General features: G+C 35.6%; 1 protein-coding gene across 1 annotated transcript in view; it reads left to right on the top strand.

Moving 5' to 3' along the window:
• LOC119140728 (A disintegrin and metalloproteinase with thrombospondin motifs 6-like) overlaps positions 1 to 21219 on the top strand; it is a 145904-nt gene that overhangs the window by 87096 nt on the left and 37589 nt on the right. Inside the window, exons 13-18 of the mRNA XM_037372261.1 lie at positions 10070 to 10172; positions 11324 to 11457; positions 13421 to 13544; positions 14786 to 14866; positions 18818 to 18981; positions 20638 to 20776. Coding sequence (XP_037228158.1) covers positions 10070 to 10172; positions 11324 to 11457; positions 13421 to 13544; positions 14786 to 14866; positions 18818 to 18981; positions 20638 to 20776 — 745 coding nt within the window. The remainder of the gene's footprint in view (positions 1 to 10069; positions 10173 to 11323; positions 11458 to 13420; positions 13545 to 14785; positions 14867 to 18817; positions 18982 to 20637; positions 20777 to 21219) is intronic.

Genomic DNA, 21219 nt, shown 5'->3' with positions numbered 1-21219 from the left:
GCCCTTCCACTGAGTCAAGAGGGTCGAGGTTTGGAAAGAATCCCCTTGCTTTCTAAACTCCTTCCCAGAGAGGAGTCTAGGTGTGGCTGGATCCAATCCTAGTCTCAGACTTGGTCAACGGGTTTATATCTAAAGGATTATATATGTACAGCCACTCATCATAGTCAATATTTGCCTGTCAGAGCCAAGGACTTTCACTGAAACAGTTTTGCAAAGTTGATAAAAATAGATGATTTATTAAGGCAACAGATATAACAAATTCAGAATTGCCGTTGATGAATGCACTTACTGCAACAATCGAGTTTGAGTTAAGAGTTCAGCGCTTTAGATAGCGATACATTACCGAGTAACATCCAATGCAGTCAGGGGCGCAAGTCTTACCAAAGAGGCGTCCCTGCTTGGGGAGGAGAGGTCCAGGCCCATCGACCCCTACAGTGGTTGGGGTTCTCACCCTCAAAACAGAGGATTCTAAATGCCAGATTTATACTCACGGCAAGGTGGGACTAAGCCAATCTTGTGCCGATTGGCCCTTAGAGGTCAGTGGGGCCCGATGGTTCAGCATAGGGCAGGGTATTTGGTACAGATGTAAGGGGATCTTCCTGGCTTTTGTTGAAGCAAAACCAGGCTATGAGGCCTCCGCCCCACCCTGGGTGTCACTCAGTCAGGTTCATTGTTAGACCCGTTTACTGTTAGAAGCCGCTTTGAGTCGATTACTGCCCTCAGGGACCAGAGGCATTGGTTATCACCGCCATTGGTGGGTCTTAGTTACCGAAAATGGGGGGGGGGGGGGGGGTAGCGGGGAATGAAAGCACACCACCACAGTGGGTCAGTGTATAAATGTCTAAAATTAAATTATGAACCAAAATTACAACTTCAAGTAAAAATTGTACCAGAAAAAAGTTCACACCAATAAAGAATTTCACTAGTAAGTTTCCAAGTCAGTAGCAGTACAAACATAAATAGGCTTCCATATTATTTTAGCTTCAAATTTGTCTTAATTTTCTTCTTAAATCAATACAGTTCATAACAGCGGGAGAGTCTGTGTACCTAATGGTGGTGTTTCACCTGTTTATCTTTTGATATGTTCAGAAAAAAATACAGTAGTTAATATGCTGGTTCTGGTTTTTACTAACTACGCATGCTCCTCAGGCGGAGTTTTGCCCTCTTTTGGGGGGCTATTTGAGTTGGAGGTCACGATCTCCCATTACCACAATTACCTTAGTCCTTACTTTCAACTAATTTTCTGTGGGTTGCAACACCTTATCAGCTTGTCTCCTCATGCAGCCAAAACTTTCTCACTTGGAGGCTTCTTTCTGCATAATTTAGATAATAGTGTTCTTATCATTATCTGTTCTTTGTTTCCCAAGGTTGACTCCCTTGATTAGAAGTCCTTTCAGTCATCAATTTTGATGACTTGAGAAGGGTGGGTCAGCTTGACCTAAACTTTGTGCACAGATTTGTTTAACATATAGTTAAACACTAAATCAGAGTTCAATAATTCAGGAGTTTAGAAAACATTCCTTGATAAAACTTTGTTTTTATGATTGTTATTAAATATCATAAGTATTAGTTCTGCAAACTTCTCTGTGGAGGTTATCCTCATTGTTAGGAAGTATTTCAAATTTCAAAATTAAAAATTACTTTCCTACTGCTTATGACAGCTGTTCTGTTAGTACAGCCAAGAAGTGCATTAGGCCTTGGGGCACAGTGTTGTGAGAGAAACTGAAGCTGAGCTGCGTGTCCAGTATGAGCTGCAAAACTTTTCCAGTCATACAACCTTCCAAATTAGTGTACCATTCTCAAATTTTGACCATCTTATTTTTTTCCATAGATGTGTATCTTTGTGATTGGCTGTCTTCATGCAATTTTAATTTGAATGGATCCAGTTTACCAGATGATATGCTGTAATTAATTTACTTTCATCTTAATTTTCACTGAGATGGTCTTTTTGTAATTGGAAAATTTCATAAGCAAGAATTTTGTTTATAGTTCCAATTCACAAATGAAAATGTTGAGTAACATTGAACATATTTTTCGTTCTTACAGTTGATAGGAAATTCACCTATGAATTCACCAAGTGAGAATTCCTTATTGAAATGTGTCAGTAAATATTTAATAAACTTACTGTGTGCTTTACAGATCTAGTACAGGTTTGTTTCTAGTTTTTTAGTCTGGATGTTCTACACTACTAAGTGCCTTATAAAAATCTAAGCATATTCCATTATCCTTTTAATTTTATCAGGAAATGTAAAAAGTTTTAGTTGATAAAACCTATTCTTATACAAAATACTGATTTATATTTTATTTATATTTCTTTTAAACCTGTATCAGTCAAGTCTCTACCAACTTTTCTGTTTATTGATTTGAAGAATCAGTCAGCAATATGCAGGTGAGCAGAGGTTATCTTTATTCGGCAGCGCTGGGTGCATGGGGGATCGCTCCACCAAAGTCATGCACACCGAGGGGACTTTTCAGTCCCCCCTTTATACAAGCTACTCAGACCTATTCATTAGTTTTCCAAGAAATTGTTTACATATTTATTACAATTCTGAGAATTCATTTACATATCTCGTGCCTGCGCAATGTCCTTGAGGAGTTGTCTCTGCGCAGACTCTATTCCTTAGCGGCCATGTTTAAAGTCTCCATCTTCGTCACGTTGCATGTACAACAGGAATCTAAGACCAAATGTCCCTTCTAAAGATAACCAACCCAAGGACTTAGCAGTCTGTACATCCATCATGTGGCAATAAGGGTCCTTGGACATTACCCAACTTTTAACTAAACATAGGTGCGTCATCCTTTAGATAAGTGGTACAGCGTTCACTATTCATTATTTGGGATCGATGTCAGGCAAACTGTAACCTAGAATATTCTATTTGTCCTCAAATAATGAACTTTTTACATTAGCACTGTTTCAGTTTGTAGGTACAGTCTAAGATTTGTTTAAATATTCATGTTTGCAGGCTGGAGCTCTCCTTCCTTAACTCTTTGAGGATTCTAGCAAGGTAGTTGTCCAGGCATTCTTATTTAAAACATTTATCTCCAATAGATATTTAGCATCTGCCACAGTAACTAGTACACAAGAAAGTTTACATAATATGTAAACCTGCTCCCTCACAAATATACAACTAATTTTTCCTGCTTTTTGTTATTAACTATTGCACCATAGCTACCTAGTGATACAATTGAGATGTTCTTTTATTCTTATCATAATTTATTTCTTATTGTTAGACACTTTTCAGACAGTTTTATTCTTAGTCAATTTTGCTTCCCTTAATCTCTCTATACTTGTTTATTACTAAGAGGAAACTTATAGGGTCACAGAAGGAACATCTAGAAGGTATCTGAGGAGGACATTCAGGCTATTTCCTGGCTCAAAGGCAAAATCAACTGTCATTAAATCATTCTCAACTGATTGTTAGGCAGCTGACTTGTAAGTTTGATCTGTTTTGAAATATCTCCAGTCAGGGAGATATCAATAGGATTCTTTAATATCCTTACTGTCAGGACTCTTTTCCTAAAATATATGTTTGTATATGTATGTTTTTCCACCCTTTAAGACCCTTACTCACTCTGTCCCCAATAAGAAGACAGCTCCTCTATAGCAGCCTTTCCTGTCTTTGCAGACCACTATCATCCCCCTTCTTGGTCTTCTTTACACTAGACAATCTCTATGTTAATAGCCTTTGGGATTGCAGTAGCGCACATCTTGAAGTGTGGTGCCCAAACCTCTGCACAGGCTTCTAGCTGAAGCCTGTCAGGGCTAAGTACAACTTAGAACTAAGTCTGTCGTCTTAGTGATGACATCCCGTTTATTCATTTCAGTATTGTGTTTGTTTTTCCTACAGCAGTAACAATATTTATTCAGTCTGTGTTGATCCATAATGCTCAAATCCCTTTCTAAAGAGCTGCTGTTTAGGGAGTCATTCCTCAACTTGTGCTTGCACAGTTGATTGTTCCTACCCAAGTGTAGTAATTTGCATCCATTGCTTTATTTCAAACAACTGCTTCAATTTATCAAAATATTTTAAAATTGTAGTCCTCTGTTCCAAAATGTGTATTCCCTATTGTCCTGGTTCTGGCTGGGATAGAGTTAATTTTCTTCTTAGTAACTGGTGCAGTGCTGTGGTTTGGATTTGGTGTGAGAACAATGTTGATAGGACACTGATGTTTTTAGTTGCTGCTGGGTAATGTTTATACTCAGTCAAAGACTTTTCAGTTTCTCAGACCTTGCCAGTGAGAAGGCTGGAGGGGCACAAGAAACTGGGAGGGGACACAGCCAGGACAGGTGACCCAAACTAGCCAAAGAGGTATTCCATACAATGAGATGTCATGCTCAGTATATTAAACTGGGGAGAGTTGGCCAGGGCCTGCTGATCATTGCTTGGGGACTGGCTGGGCGTCAGTGGGTGGTGAGCAATTGTATTGTGCATCATTTGTTTTTTCTCCTTTCCCTTTGGATTTCATTCTTCTCGCCCTCTCCCTCCTTTTCATTATAACTGTTGTTGTTGTTGTTGTTAATATTATTATTATTATTTTACTTTATTTCAATTATTAAATAATCCTCAAGTTTTACAGTCTTTTCTGATTCTCCTCCCCATCCCTCTGGGTGAGGAGGGAGTGAGCGAGCATCTGCGTGGTACTTAGTTACCGGCTGGGGTTAAACCACGACACCTATCTATCCTCAGATTTCAGTCAGTAATTTAAACAAGAAATCAAAAAGGAAACTTTGCATTTCATTGTCTAGATCTTAAAAACAAATCTTGAACAACAGCAAACTGTGGCCAGGCAATTTGGACATTCTTACAGTTTGACTGTGAATCATTTTTTAGCATATTTTTTGGGTATGGTTTTCCAGTGCATAAACATATTGTGACTTACAGAAGGTTAAATTTACTGCCTTAATGGTTTTGACAATTGTAGTGCATTTCTTTTATGGTAATATTTAGGGTTCTAAGTAAGTAAGAATTGCTGAGACTAGTAGATTTTTTTTCCCAAGATTTATGATAGTCTTTAGTGCTTGACATTATTAATGGAATGGTATGTTTGATTAATATAACCATTAAAAGCATGCAAATCTGTCATTGTTTTTATGAAAAATGTGTTGTTTGTACATCTTTTCTGTTGAAATTGGGTGGGGGTTTTTTCAGTATCTCAACATTCATTGCCCATCTGTAGTTTTAAACATAGCAATCCCTAAAGCTCCTACTATTTCCAAACAACAACAAAAAAATTACTTTGACTTCATTTTTCTTTCAGAGATGAGTTGATTCTGTTGCCCTTTCTTTTGACTGTTTTCATTCTTTGGAAACAGTGCACACACTCCTACTAGGTATATTTCTCATCAAACACTTCCAAAGCCATATATGAGTTCTTAATTCAAAAGGCATCTGCTAATGGAAACATTGAGATCAGCAGAAAAGAATATTAGCTAATGAGTTATGTAAACAAAAGGGTGGTAGAAAGAACACACTCATCAGAAACTTAGTTTCTTCCACCAAACACACTATACCTTACAAAAAAATGTATATTTTCCCAACCAAGGCATTTTTAATTAAAAAAAACCCCCAAACAAACAAAAAAACCCAAACAAACACTACTCACACCCTCAATGCTAATAAAATTGCAAGGGACATAGTTACTCAAAGTAACTCACTGTCTGATTTGATGTATAGGTTGTGAAGCTTAGTTTCATATACATCTAAACCTAAAAGCTTCCTAATTTTAAAAATACGAATAGAAACATGTTTTGTTTACAGGTTCTGTGAATGCTTTATTTATATGGAAGTATGTATGTATACATACCTTTAAAAGATTCTGGTTCTTCAGCCTTTTAACAGAATGTAGGCAAGTGATTTTTGTTGGTTCCTCCTTTTATGCATATATTCACATATATTGTTTGTTGCTTTCATAATTTAATATTTTCAAGCCTATTTTTTTCTAAAATGCATTCATGTGAGGGGTTACCTCTTGGAACAGTACTTGAGTTTCAGCTGTCACCCTTCTGGCTGTGTTTCTCATGTGTGTGGTGTAGTGTAGCTCTTTGTTAATAGGAAACCTGATGACTTCAACTACTGAAGTCTGCCTGACTTGAAGCTCCAAGATAAAAAGATTTCTGTGAGATGTCTGATGTCATGTCAACATTGATTCAATGATTTGTTAACACTCCTTAGATGATTTATTTTTGCTTCAGTCTTAAAAATTTTGATATTGTTCTTAAAGTCAGTACTTTTTTGACTCAACATTTTAATTATTTCATCATCTTCTCAGGACACTCTTCAGACCTGATTATAAGTTCTTATACGTTTGTTAGATTCCTACCTCATGATTAGCAGTCTTGTAAAAGAGCATTTGGAAGCACAAGCAGCCTGTTGTTTGACAGAAGTTATCTATGTACATATTGTAACTCCATGAAAAAATTGAACTGTTTTACCGAATAAAGAGAAGCAACTATTGCAAATTTATTTTGGGAGAAGAGTACACAGAGAGACAGTGCCATAGAGCAGACATTTTGTAAATGCATATTGTAGCTTACCTTGCAGTAACTTTTTTTGCATTTCTATACCTATTATTTTGAATGCATTTTTTGAGGACATTATTGCCTTTAGTTTTATTTCCTCTCATGTATTAGTGAGATATTGGAAAAGATATGAAAAGTATGGAACAAAAATAAATTTAAGTATATTGCATTTTATGCTTATACAGAATTTTTCAGGTTTCAGGCTATCATTTGGTAACTGTAGTCTTCAAAAGGACTGCCTGAAAACTTTACAGAATCCACCTGAAACTGGATTCGAATTAATGATTCAGTGTTCAAATTAATGATTTGGATGAAGAGCAAGATCCTGAGATAAGGGCTAGTACTTGTCAGTATTCACTGAGAGAGCTTAGCTGCTAAAACAAAAACTTATTTTATTGCAGAGGTCACCCAATCTATCTATGGATTGATGGATTTGCATTTTTAGAGCCAAAGACACTGGGTTATGTAAAAGCTTTGATATCATTGGTATATTAGTTTGTTAAATTAATTTAACAGTACTTGCAGTATAGCAAACCAGAATTTAATCTGCAGGACTACCATAACCCAGATAAAATACCAAGAAAGCAGGAACATTGTTTGAGTGGCTTTGCTCCCTTAGTTCCTATAACTGCTCCCAGGTATTCCCAGCCTTGTCTTCTGTTCTTGTCAGCAGTGAGATTACAGGCTAAGCATGCTTGTGGGTAGCTGGTTTTCTTTGAGACTTCCAGAGCTGTCTTTGAGGAGAAAAGAGGATGCAAACAGTGATTTTAGCAGTTTAAATTGTGGCAAAAACTGAATCAATATTTAATAGGGTAAGAGAAAGATGTAGCTTAGCTTTGCTTACAGAATCACAGAATGACTGAGGGTTGAAGGGACCTCTCGACATCATCTTGTCCAGTCCCCTTTGCTCAAACCTCTAACAGGTTGCCCGGGACGATGTCCAGATGGCTTTTGAATATCTCCAAGGAGGGAGATTCTACCACCTCTCTGGGCAACCTGTGCAAGTGCTCGGTCACCCTCACAGTAAAGTGTTTCCTGATGTTCAGGAGGAACCTTCTGTGTTTCCATTTGTGCCCATTGCCTCTGGTCTGGTCACTGGGCACCACTGGAAAGAGCCTGGCTCCATCCTCTTTCTGCCCTCTCTTCAGGTATTTGTACACACTGGTGAGATCCCCCTGAGCCTTTTCTTCTCTGAACAGTCACAGCTCTCTCAGCCTCTCCTCATATAAGAGATGCTCCAGGCCCTTTGTGGCCCTTTGTTGGACTCTCTCCAGTATGGCCATGTCTCTCTTGTACTGGGGAGCCCAGAACTGGACACAGTACTGTAGACGTGACCTCACCAGTGCTGAGTATAGGGGAAGGATCACCTCCCTGGACTTACTGTTGACATTCTTCCTAATGCAGCACAGGATACTATTAGCCGCCTTTGCCACAAGAGCACACTGCTGGCTTATGTTCAACTTGGTGTCCACCAGATCCCCCAGGTCCTTTTCTGCAAAGCTCCTTTCCAGCTGGTCAGCCCCCAGCATGTGTACTGGTGCATGGGGTTGTTCCTCCCCACATGCAGGACTTTCATTTCTTGAACTTCATGAGGTTCCTGTGGGCCCATTTCTCCAGCATGTCAAGGTCCCTCTGGACAGCAGCACGACCCTCTGGCATATCAGCCACTCCTCCCAGTTTTGTATTATCAGCAAACTTGTTGAGGGTATGCTCTTCCCTATCATCCAGATTATTTATGAAGATTATATTGTTGCCTCAAAATACACCCAAGATCACCATCAAATGAAAAGTAGGACTACATCTCAAAGATCAGATTGCAAGAATTGTTTTAAAGAGTATAAATATGGAAGTCATTATCCTTCTTTACTAATCTTCATATTTGATTGTTTTGTCCTAGTGTAACTATTTAGAAAAAGGATTTCATTTGGGGGTGGGTGGGGTGGTGATGTGTAATTTAATTAACTTGTAAGGGTAACTTGATGCAGTTAAAATACCAGCCATGTAAATTAGTATCTAAGCATGAGACTGAAGAATAGGGTGTAGTGACCAGTATCAGAGATATTCAGATTCAAGACTGGTCCTTCTACTGCTTGGAGAATATGATGCAAAGAGGCAAATTTAATTTGTGTTCCTAATTAATTTTATTTTTAAATTCTTATTTTATTTACATAGTTATTTTTTATCCTCTACAGTTATTTTTATGATCTGAAGGATTATTGAATTAAAGTAGCAAAAGTATTTTTCTACTGTTGTTATATTCAAAAATGTATTTTTAGTTAGAAGGAGATAATAAAGTGATATATAGACAGAATTGAAAATTGCAGTAATGTCCAGCATTTTCATTTATATTGCAACAGCTTCAACATTGGAGAAAAATTCTGTAGTTTCTGAATCATATTGCAATGGGCTGACTTGATTAATGTATACTGAGAATTATAATTATTATGTTAATATTTGTGTTGTGCAGTAAATTTTTATCATGCATGTTTATACAGACCCTTTCACTTGAATGCATTTCAGACTCCTGAACAATGCTAACTGGCTGAGATCAGTATGAAGACTAGTAAAACTGCCATCAAATGGACTTTTCTGTTGCTCATAAAATAGTAATATTTGTTAACACTGCTAATTTCTGTTCAAACAAATTATTTTGTCTTCCAGTCTAAAAATTATTTTAATCTATATTTCAAATACTTTATCTGATGAAGCTTACAATTGCAGCAGGTACTTAATCATTAATAACAATGTTTAATGTGCTATCTAAATTCTGGGTGTACTCAAGATTAGTTGTCATTATTATTTTGAACTTGCTGATGAAAAATGTGAAATAGCAAAGAATTCCGTTTCTCCTGTAATTCTTTCCTGAGATGAATTACACTTATACCTACCCTTATTCCAAGTAAAAAAGCTATTTTTCAGTTTCATAATTGGTAATGTGAAGTGATGAAAATTTAAATCAAAGTAGTATTTAAATTTTCATTCTTGGAGACCGGTAAGAGTCAAGACCAAGTATGATATCTAGTCTCATTCTCAGCCTTAATACAATGCTTTTGTCAAGGCTACAAGTAAGCAAAGGTGATACAGCTCTCCAGAAAATATTTTAATTTTTTTTTCAGTGTCTTAAAAACATAGCTCAGTACAGCTTCTTAGTACAGTACAACTGAGTGTAGAGCTCTTAACAAAATTATTTTGGTTTAATTTTTTCAGCTGTTTTTATCTGTGTTTATAAGGAGATAGCCGATGGATTGATTATGAAGCATAGTTTGACATGATTTTGATTGTCCAGTTTTATGTAAACTATTATATAACTTACCTTTGTTTAAATTACTTCAGTTACTTCATGCCAGCCTAAGATTGCAAAATAGACAATTCAACTGTAAATCAATAAAGTGTCAGAATCACACTGAAGAGTGTAAAGAGTCACAAGATAAAGCAAGGAACCACCTCCTAGTCTCTTGCATGATAATGTTTGTAATATAAGCATATAAGTATTTCCTTTTATGTTGATATTCAGAACAAATTAATCTTTTTTTGTCTTTATTAATTTAGCTATGTCCTCCAGGGGCCCGCGATTTTCGAGAAAAACAATGTGCGGACTTTGACAATATGGCTTTTCGAGGAAAGTATTATAACTGGAAACCCTACACTGGAGGTATGGTGTAGCTTTGCAAAAATGTTATCATATGTGAAGTCTTCAAAATTATTTAAATGTTATATATAAAGTAATGTTTGTAAATTGAATGTTTTAATTAAGATACAATGAGCGAAGTTTGCTAAGCTTGTATTTTTGTCAATTGCCAAAAATGTTACAGAAGAGTCATCTCTGTTCTGGTAGAGGTTTGTTTTACTGTGAAGGGGAGTGAGCATCATTGTAGAGTCCACTTTAAAATATGGAGCCCTTCTCTACCTGCAGTTGCAGTAGAATTAGAGATTGCATAGGTGATCTGTAAATGCCTTTGATGATATAGTGTTGAGTTTGGTATAAAAAATCTCAAAGTTTTCCTTACTTAAGGTCAGAAGAGTAGGAAAAGGAGAAAGGGGAAAAAGCATTTATAAGAATCTCTAAAGACTACTTTGATAATTAAATTATAAATAATCACACTGTGCAATAAAAGAGTATTTTGGGGCAGAGAAGAGAGTTGTAGTTTCTTTTTCTCTTTGGGACAGTTTAATCAAGCTTAGTTATGTTTCTGTCGTTCAAAGTTCATAGGTTGCCCTTTGATTATTTTGTCTTTTCCTGTTCTAAACCCTGAGTGAATAAGTCCATGTTCCCCTTTGTGCTTTTGTAATTTATTGAATTGTTTTATTCTTAGTTTTTTAGATCAAAATTCTAAAAAGGACCATTGTGATCACATGGTCTGAGCTGCAGTGTAATTCAAGTAACAGGACTAAATTACTAATTGAAATAGTCTGATCTTGTTTTTGAAATTTACCCTGACATACTTATATCACTACATTCTTTTGTTATTCATGTTTTTCAGATAATGAAGTGGTACCCTTATTGTTTTAAATTGTTCAATAATCATTAGGGTTGTATTAACATAATGGAATCATTTTGGAGACAGCCATCCTTTACATATCTTACTATGATAAATAATCTTTTTTGCAAGAAAGAAGAGTCAAGTAGATAAATCAATAAAGGGAAGTAAAATAAAGTGTATACATTATATGTGTCAAGTATGAAATAAGATTATACATTTCAGATCTGTTTAGGTATATATATTTTTAATTAATTATTAACTTTTCAAGAATTCTAGTTGTTTGGTTTTTGGGTTTTTTTTCTTCTTCATTTTTGTTGTCCAGGTGGGGTTAAACCATGTGCATTAAACTGCTTGGCTGAAGGTTATAATTTTTACACTGAACGTGCTCCTGCAGTAATAGACGGGACTCAGTGCAATGCTGATTCACTGGATATCTGTATCAATGGAGAATGCAAGGTTGCAAATGTTTTATATAATACTTCTGGATTACTTTGTTGTGTCTGCTATCTCCTACATTTAATTATGGTACTTGTTTGTTACTTATACGAAATGGGAGTGTTAACAAGTCAAGTTAATGAAAGAGTAAGTTTGAGACAAAAAGAAAAAAAAGGTATTGCATAAATAAGACCAATAATTTGAATTTCAGTAGCTTCCAACAGACATTCATAGATTCCTTCATTTTCATCTTTTTACTTTCTTTGTGGTTTCTGTTGAAGAATTGGTGGAAAGGGCAACAGGAGATGAACAGATTCCTTGCTGTGTTCCAAAGCCTGTTCCATCATTCCAATTAGAACACCACTCTGGCTGAAAAACAGTAAATATGAACATACCAATCTGTTTCTCTCTAACTAGTTCATCCTGTTTCAAACAATTCTGCTTTTGATGTAATTGAAACAGAAAGTTGTCAATATTGCTCAGTAGTTCTATGAAAAAGTGTATACTGATGCAAGTATTTCCCATTTACTAAAAATCTGATTATCTTGTAAATTTCTATAGAACTGCATTGCATGAATTTGCAGAGAATTGGAGGTCTGTGCCATATTTTTGGTTATATTCATCCCACTGCTGTCTCAGTTTAGCAAAGTGTTTAATTATGTACTTAAGTCTAAACATCTGAACAGTGCTGGTGACTCTAAAAATCATTTGATTTCACGGAAAACATTAACATAACTAAAGCTTAACCTGATGCTTAAGTGCTTTGCTAAATTGAGTGCTTAAGATGTATGTTTATTGAAAAACATGATGAGATCAAAAGCATTTGCCATGTATTAGTAAACTAACAATAATGCACAAGAAATAACATGGAATTCTGGTGTACTTTATACATAATAAGATTTTACTACTTTTGAGAAATCTTTTAAAACTAATAATCAGACTAAAACTCAAGTTGAGAATGAGATATGTAAGAGAATTGGGTCTCTGTCTTCTTGGTGAATCAGAAAATTGAAATGTAAATTATTAGAATAATACTATTTTTTAAATTATTTAAAGTTTTTTAACTTCTTTTATGACCTATATATTACCTGTTTACAAGATGGTACATAATATTGCTAGACAATAAACCAAGTTATGTATCTGCCTCCTTTTTTTGTATAAATCCTGGAAAAATTGGCAAATTGCAATGTTCATTCTGTTTACATCCTACTTGTTCATTCCTTTTTTTTTAAAGATCCAACTGTCTATATTTTCATTAGCTTCGTAATAGGGATGAATCAATAAGTTATAGGGATTTAATCATTGTTCACTGTATATAAGTTTCTCAGATAATCAGAAATGTAATGGACTTCTAATGATCAGTTATTGACACCTCTCTCTTGTTTCCAAAGGCTTTTGAATCCTAATATAGCATATAATTCAACCTTTTACCGAGCTTCATTCTGCATTCATTCTTACAGTGAAGTAATTTACACTTTACATTCAACCTTATAAAAATAATTGCAAGTTTTGCCTGGAGGATGTGAAAAGATGGTCTATGAAGCTGTAAATACCTTTGGGAACAATAATACTAATTATACTGTATAAATGTTTAAGGAACACACAGCAAATGTTTTCCTTAAATCAATATAGATGGAACACAATTAGCTGTTGTGATATTAAAGAAAAATGTCACTAATCATTTATTGATAATTTTAATAATTACATTGTTTGTAAAATGCTGGGAAATCCCTTCCTGAAAGTCACCGTAGAAATACAAAGTATTTATTAATCAAGATTTGATAACAAACTGAAATGTGGATTGTTCTACGTTTTTATTTTCTTCCTCTGGTAAGTGAAAACTCATGGTAATAGCTATCAAAACCAGAGTAGATAAAAAGAACAACTGACTATCAAACTTGAGAGAAATACTTCCAAAAACTATGAAAATAATGGTGCAAGAAACCATAATCCTGTTAAAATATTTGTTCTTATCTGTTCTCAGCATGTAGGTTGTGATAATATTTTGGGGTCTAATACTAAGGAAGATACATGCCGTGTTTGTGGAGGAGATGGGAGTACATGTGAAGCCATTGAAGGTTTCTTTAATGATTCATTGCCCAGAGGAGGTATGTGCATATATATCCAACATCCATTCTGTTGCACAATGCATTTAGATGACTTTAGCAAATAACAGTGCTGCATTGATTTCCAGCATGGCATTGCTGCTGGTCATTCACTTTGACTCCTTTTGCCTTGTTGTTTCCTTTTTCTGTATTAGTTTGGATTTATTTCAAATACAATAACGTTTCATTACTGAGTACTTAGTTCTCATGGTCTTTACTGCACTTAAGAAGTGGGTGGGGTTTTTTAATTCATTAGTTATGGTTGCATGGTAAAAGTAATTTTGTGTACGATTTTAATGAGTATGGTAGAATCTGATATTTAGTTATACATGATATTTTAGAGTAGAAAGAATCCAAAAATGTTTCTTAAGTTCATGTTATTAAGAAATCAGGAAGTATGTATGGGCAATTAGTTGAAAGCTTAGCTTAAAGAAGACAATATTAGTGTTGCAAACTTAGTGTTTTCAGTTTTGGGCCCCCGAATACAGGAAAATTATTGATTCACTGGAGCGAGTTCAGTTCAGTGAGGGGCCATTAAGAGTATCAGGGGCTGGTGCACTTGCCCCTCTGTGAGGAGAGGCACAGGGAACTGGGTTTATTTAGCCTGGAGAAGAGAAGGTTTGTGGGGACCTAGTATCAACCTTCTAATACCTATGAGGAGGAGGTTATGTAGAAGACAGAGCCAGACAGTTCACAGTGGTGGGTACATAGTGGGAGGAGAGACAACAGCTATAAATTGAAACAAGACAGGTGCTGACCAAATGGAAGGAAAAACTTTCCCCAGGAGGACCGTTCAGTAGTGGATCAAGTTGCCAAGAAAGGTAGTACAGTTTCCATCTTTGGAGGTTTTCATGACCCAACTGGATAAAGCACTGAGTAACTTGGTCTGATCTTCTAGCTGATCCTGCTTGTAGCAGGAAGTTGGACTAAATGACTGTCTGAGGTGCTTTTCAGCCTGAATTATCCTATGATCATTTTATACATTAATTATTTGTGATACACTGTCAAAAAGACTTTATTAGCATTTATAAAAAGAAATTCCTGACCATATGGTAAATTCTTGCTATCATTTTCAAATTTATGTCTGAAATTTAAATTGTTTTCCATTATATCACATGAAAGAAAATGTTGAAGTACATTTGAGTCCCATATCTCTTACTAATTTTTAGTAGTAATTTATTAGTTTTATGACTAATATTGTTTAAGATAAACAACAAGAAATAAAATTTATCTTTATCTTATAGGCTATATGGAAGTGATTCAAATTCCAAGAGGTTCTGTGCACATAGAAATAAGAGAAGTGGCAATGTCAAAGAACTACATTGGTAAGAGCATGGTTTAAATAGCAGTCTGTTATTAAGATAATGATGTGATTTGAAGGTACATTTTCTGGTTTGGCCAAACCATACACATAGTAGAAGCAGCAGAGGGAATGGTAGCTGTTAATATTAGGTTGTGGTCAGATAGTTTCAGCAGTTGGTTTGGATGTATTCTCCTGAGTGGAGCTAATGAATTATATCATGTGATTCCTCCTTGTCCACTTGGTGCAAAATCAGGTCAACTTCACTATAGTTCTAATGTCAGACTTGAGCTGAAGTGAATGAGGAACACTCAAATGATATACTGTCCCACTCTGAGGTAGTGTCTTCCATCTGAGGAAGTCTCTGATTTTGGGGGATTGTACCATTTTAAAACACCATTTTATTCTTGGAATGATTATTCATCAACAGCCATGGTTACCTTAAATGCTAACAATACTCTCTCCTTATCTTAAGGCAATTTAATGTATGTATTCCACTGTTCCTGTCTTGTAGGGACTTAATGCCATCGCTGTTTTATAGATAAGGAAAATGAGATGCAGAAAAACTAGGTGCTTAATTGAGAACATTCAGGAAGCATGTGGTAAAGCACAGAATTAAATTCAAATTCCCAGATTATCATTCCTTTCTTTAAAGACTGTGTTAAATTTTCTTTGTATTTTTTTTTTAATACTGATGCGTACAAATGTGGCTTCATTGAACTCAAGACAACATGCATTTCTGAAAGTCTCTGTACCCTGATTTGCATATGATGCCTGTAAGTGTGAGTTTGAACGGCAATTATTCTCCTAGGTACATTAATTCCTAAATGGATTATATTGATAATAATGGTGTCTTTTACTATTAGATGCCTACTTTTCTTTCTGCCTGCCCCCACCCTCCTGTAATTCAGCAGATTATCAATCTCCCTCCATTCTGCAGGAATAATAACAACACTGCTCCAGCAATAGAGTGCTTATTATTCTTTCAGCATCATGCTCCCCTGGCCCCTCTCCTATGTCAATATACACTACGGGTATAGGTTGCTCATATATCCTATATTAACATTTCAAACAGAGGTTGTGGGAGAGGCATACAGTACATCCTATCATGGTCATTTTCTGCTATGAACCATATTGTCAAAAGAACATTTTTTAACATTGGAATCTACACCAATATTAGTTTCATTATATTTAATACATGGATTCATATTGTGTTTCTGATTCCATGGGTAGCTAAAAAACAGAATAAAGAAGATATTCTTAGCTACTACAATTAAGTTTGTTGTTTCTCTAATTTATAAGCAGAAGAAAGTGATCTGAAAAAGCATTTAGATCAGCACCATCTGTATAAAATGAATGAAAAATGTCTCATTTTTGGCTTAAATAAAAAATATAGGCAACTTCTTTGATATTTAATTTGGCCACATCTAAAAATGTAAAGTGGTACATAAATACTTTTTTAATATGTTTGTCACAATTTCAAGGGATTTCCTGAGTTTCAGGCTCTCACCTCACTGCCTTGCTTTATGCCAAAGAAGCCCTGATTAACACAAATGGAGGATTCTTCTTCACTAGTTCCTTGTGTTTCCAACTTTCAAAGCTGCCATTATATCCTTACAAAAGATAATTTTAATAAGTCACAGAAGCCATTTTATTTTGTGTTGGGATGTTTTGTACTGTGAGTGTGAACTAGATCACTGTTTTAGGATCACCAGTTTCTGGGGAAAGAAAGGCTTCTAGTTTGCTCCCTAAAAAGAACTGTACAAACACTATGGTAAAAGCAGGATGGATAGAAATTTTTGCTATGTGGAAATAAGACCACTAATAAAAAAAATACTGATGTTCAGCTATAGCATAGTTATTTCATATACCCGCTTAAAATAGATAAATAGTGGAAGTACTATTCCTTTCTTTTAGTACAGTACTGCTTGCAATTTGTCTTGTTCTCCTATACTAACTTTTTTTACTATCTCCTTCTTGTACTACAAAACCTATATAGACAATAAGGAATCTGAACTACTTTGAGAATTCCATTTAAGTGAATGTCAGAGCTAGTTTCTTCACTCAAAGCACATGTGTGTTTCCAGAGTAAATCCAGGGAAGTCAAAGGAATTAGATTTATGCTATGGAAAGACATTCCTTTACAGACCTTATAGTGTTGATGGAAACGGTTACTAATCCCTGCTGAATATGGTTGTCACCAATAGAATGTTACTGCCTCCTAACTATCTCCTGTTCATGTGAATGCTCTCTCATCTCTTTTAGAACATTTGAATGTCATTCAGACATTTTCCCTAAGTGTTTAAAGTATCCTTCTGTCCACACAAATGTAACTGAGAATACAACTCGATCCTAAGTTGTCTTATATGAGTTTGTAAATTCCCTATCTAGTATAGTCAATGATTTGTCTCAACAAAAAATGACATGGCTGTTTGATCATGTATTTCCAACAATCATTTTGCCTTTAAGAACATGTTTTATTTAAAGAAAATATGAATGCTGAATTACTCGGTAATCTTCACCTTAAGTCAAGAAGTCAATGTCTAACTAACAGAATATTCACATTAAGAAACAAAGTTAGTTTCTTATTTAGAAACTTAATCTAATATTATTGATAAAAATTAAAATATAAGTCCCTGAATAATATCTGCTTCTCCAGCCTAATTGGTTGGTTAGCTAAGAAATTTATGTTTTGTCTACAGTACTTTCATGGTTTAAGGCTGTAAATTAGGTATAATAAAATATCTTGGCAGATTAAATAGCTAGTATTTGGTTTTGTAGTAGAAATATCTTGGATTTATGCTTTAAGAAGGAAAAAAAAACATTGGACAAAGACAACAAAGCAAGAACTGATTGGGATAAATTCTCAGACTCAACGTTCCTTCTCTTTTTTTCCTCTGCGCATTGTCTGAGATACCTATCCCATGCTCCAACATCTTAATCTAAAGATTAGTTTGATAATTGATTATACATTTGAGACCTACATATATTTTAAGTAGAACAGTATACATTGCACATGGGCTCAGTTTTAAAGTTGAAGATATATTGCAAGTTGCATGAGGCATCCTGTTTTGTTCTGAAGCTGAAAAACCTTGGAATGAAGAAAACTGCTAAGAGACTTTTTGTACTCTTAGCAGCAAGGTATTTATTATCTGTGCAGGGAAGGAGGTGGTTTGCACCACAGAAACTTGCTCCCAAGCACAGGTGCGAAACAGGCTAATTTATACATTTGACACACATGATTGCAACATCTCTACATACATTATTCATGTAATTACAACATATCATTGCATATTAATGATAGGCAGAGTCTAGGTGGAGCCTGGGTGGAGTTCAGACAGAGTCTTCTCTTGGCATCAATTTTTAGAGGGTTGTTCCAGCCTTCAACCCCGCTCAGGTAGTCTTCCTCAGGGTTGAACTTTTCAACTTTCTTTTATAAGTGGCTCTGCCAGAATCTTGTACAAAAAAATCTTGGCTTTCTACCATTTCCTTCTATTGATATGTCTAACTCTACCTAATTTATGATTTCTAGTATCTGGTACAGCGATTTCCAACAATGGCTTAGGCCTGGGTACAGTGAGCAAGAACAGAGCGATTCAGCACTACATGCTATGGTTCCTCAGTAACAAGAGTTGAGCAATTTTGCAAGGCAGAATGGGGCTTTTACAGACCTGAGACTTTTCTCAGGTGGGTCTTTAGGTTTTTTAGGCCTTATTCCTTTTCAGTTCCATATAGCATCTGCATCTTGAAATCTGCAAAGTATACCTGCACATTGAAGATTATTGAAGAGGCAATATTGTCAAACTACATGAGGGACATTTTGACCAGGGCTAAAGAAAAGGTTTTATAATGCTTGAAAAAACAGTGATGTTGTGCTGAAGCTCACATACTTCTAAGATTAATAGTTTAATTTGCAATGACTTCTCCATTATAAATGCTGCTTCCAATTTTTAGGTGGCTTGTATTTTTTTTTAAGCTTTAAAATCTGAAGAGGATGACTACTATATTAATGGTGCCTGGACTATTGACTGGCCAAGAAAGTTTGATGTTGCTGGAACAGCTTTCCATTACAAGAGGCCAACAGATGAACCAGAGTCTTTGGAAGCACTAGGCCCTACTTCAGAAAATCTCATAGTCATGGTAAAGTTATAATTAATATATTTCTGAAATTTGAAATATATATTTATGTTCTTAGGAAAGACAAGGCCATGAATGAAATCAAAATAGGTTGTGTTTACAAAGAGTATACAGCTTAACTAGCTGGGACGCAACTTTTTAACACAGATTGCTTATCTTTCAAAACTGACAGGCAAACATGATGAAAAAGGGATAAAGTCAGAAGAGCCCCAGGAAATCTCACAGAAAACACCCCATCTGTGTTAAATGTGCTTTGTAATAATGGTAGCAGAAATTGTAAATGGGGTATATAATGTATCTCTGCATACTGCTGATACATAGAAGTGTTAAGATATAGCATGACAGTTCCTGAAAGTTCTTTAGATGTCTGTGGTTTTAAGCGTGGCCTGAATATGAAGTATACTTTTACCACAGCAGGAGTATCATGATTTGACCTGTATTAAAGTAGTTGCTGTGACATACATTGCTCTGAATAGATTGTACAAAATATGAGAATGTAACAGAAGATGTGACCAGGGTCCTGGTACCCTGTCTCTGACAGTAGACAATAGTGAGCCTACTGTTACTCTGCTGTGTTGAGGAGAAGTATAAGAACAGGGTGATACTTGCCCAGTATATTCTATCAGCTGCCAGATTTGCAATTCAGGGATTACTTGAGCCAGACAGCATATTTTTGTGTATAGAGTGATTGTTGCCTGGATATTCACATTTTAGGTGACATTTTCAAACACCCAAATCCTGTTGTTTCTGCTGTAGCTGTGGATAAGCTAGAGTCCATACAGAATGAGTTACACCTTTTCTTATTCAGTCAATGTCACTGACTTTCTTATTGAAAGTTCTATGCTCATTTGTCCAATGGAGATAGGCAGATATGCCTACGCCTCTGCAAAATATCACAGAAGGTAGAAGGGAATGAGAAATAGCTCTAAGATGTGTTAGATTGCTGCATCTTAACATGATATATATTATTAGTAACAGAAAGAAAAAGTTGGGTAAGGAATCAAAGACTAGTGTTGGACAGCTGATATGTGGAAGTTCAACAGTGAGGGTAGATAAAAGCTCATAGTGATTGTTGCACTTCCATCTGTATCACTTGCAGTGATATAGCTGTATCAAGAATTTTGATTCTGTGATTCCACCAAGCTAATGCTGTTGGCTATTGCATTAGGGGAAAACAATGACCTCAGCAACAGTCTGTTGCTGTTACTGTTATTGCTGTTATTATAGTCACTAGAAGTGTAAGCAAGGGCAGCTAGGTTACATAATTGCTATGTGAGTAGCTCCTCACAAGATTTCAGTGAGGACTGCTGCATGTTTGTACAGTAATGTACTTAACCAACTTTGACCTCATAATTATTCAGCTACTAAATTTGCTTCCATTAAGACAATAATTTTATGAAAACTGGATTTTTAGAACAATTATGTCAAGAATAAAGAACTTACAGAAGTTATAAATTTGTGTCAAGGGAAAAAAAGACAAAGCTCATCTTAGACAATAATACTTTTAAAAGTTAGTCCATATTCTTTTGGGAATACCTATGGCTTCCTTTATTACTTTTTTCCCTTTCATAGGACATAACACATACCTAGATTAAATGTCACTGTAGTTGCTCTCTTCTTGCCTGTTTTAATGGTATAACCAGTTGTTTTCAACTACAGATTCTGCTACAGGAGCAAAATTTGGGTATAAGGTATAAATTCAGTGTTCCCATCTCTTGCACTGGCAGTGGAGACAATGAAGTTGGCTTTGCATGGAATCATCTGCCTTGGTCAGAATGTACTGCCACTTGTGCTGGAGGTAAGACACCAGGCAGTCAAACTTCAGGGCAAACTGAATTGCAAGATACAGTTTACTACATAATTATGTAGGTAACTAATTGAAAACATTTCTTTCAGACATGCCTCAAACCTTAATTTAGTGAAAGAACATTTTATTACAATGGATTTTGTTGTTTTCAAGTACATTTAATATGTTCAGATCTTTTTGTTAAATACGGTGTATCTTGGCACAGTGTGTCTCTGCTGATACTTCTTCTGAGATTCTGTTGAAGCTGGGATGTTTGCTTTTCACAGGAGCTTTCTTGATAAAGGACATCAGAAGTTTTAAGTAAAGAGATTAAAAACCAGAAGGAAAATAAGGCAACTGTAAATAAAGGGATGTGTCTGTGTGTTTGTAGGTATGTTTCACAAGAACCTAGTCAGCCCTCCTATCCTCCAGCTACCAAAGTTTAGGATACATAC

Source organism: Falco rusticolus, chromosome W (assembly GCF_015220075.1).
Source record: "Falco rusticolus isolate bFalRus1 chromosome W, bFalRus1.pri, whole genome shotgun sequence".
Lineage (NCBI taxonomy): Eukaryota > Metazoa > Chordata > Aves > Falconiformes > Falconidae > Falco > Falco rusticolus.
This window is presented reverse-complemented; position numbering and strand designations above follow the sequence as displayed.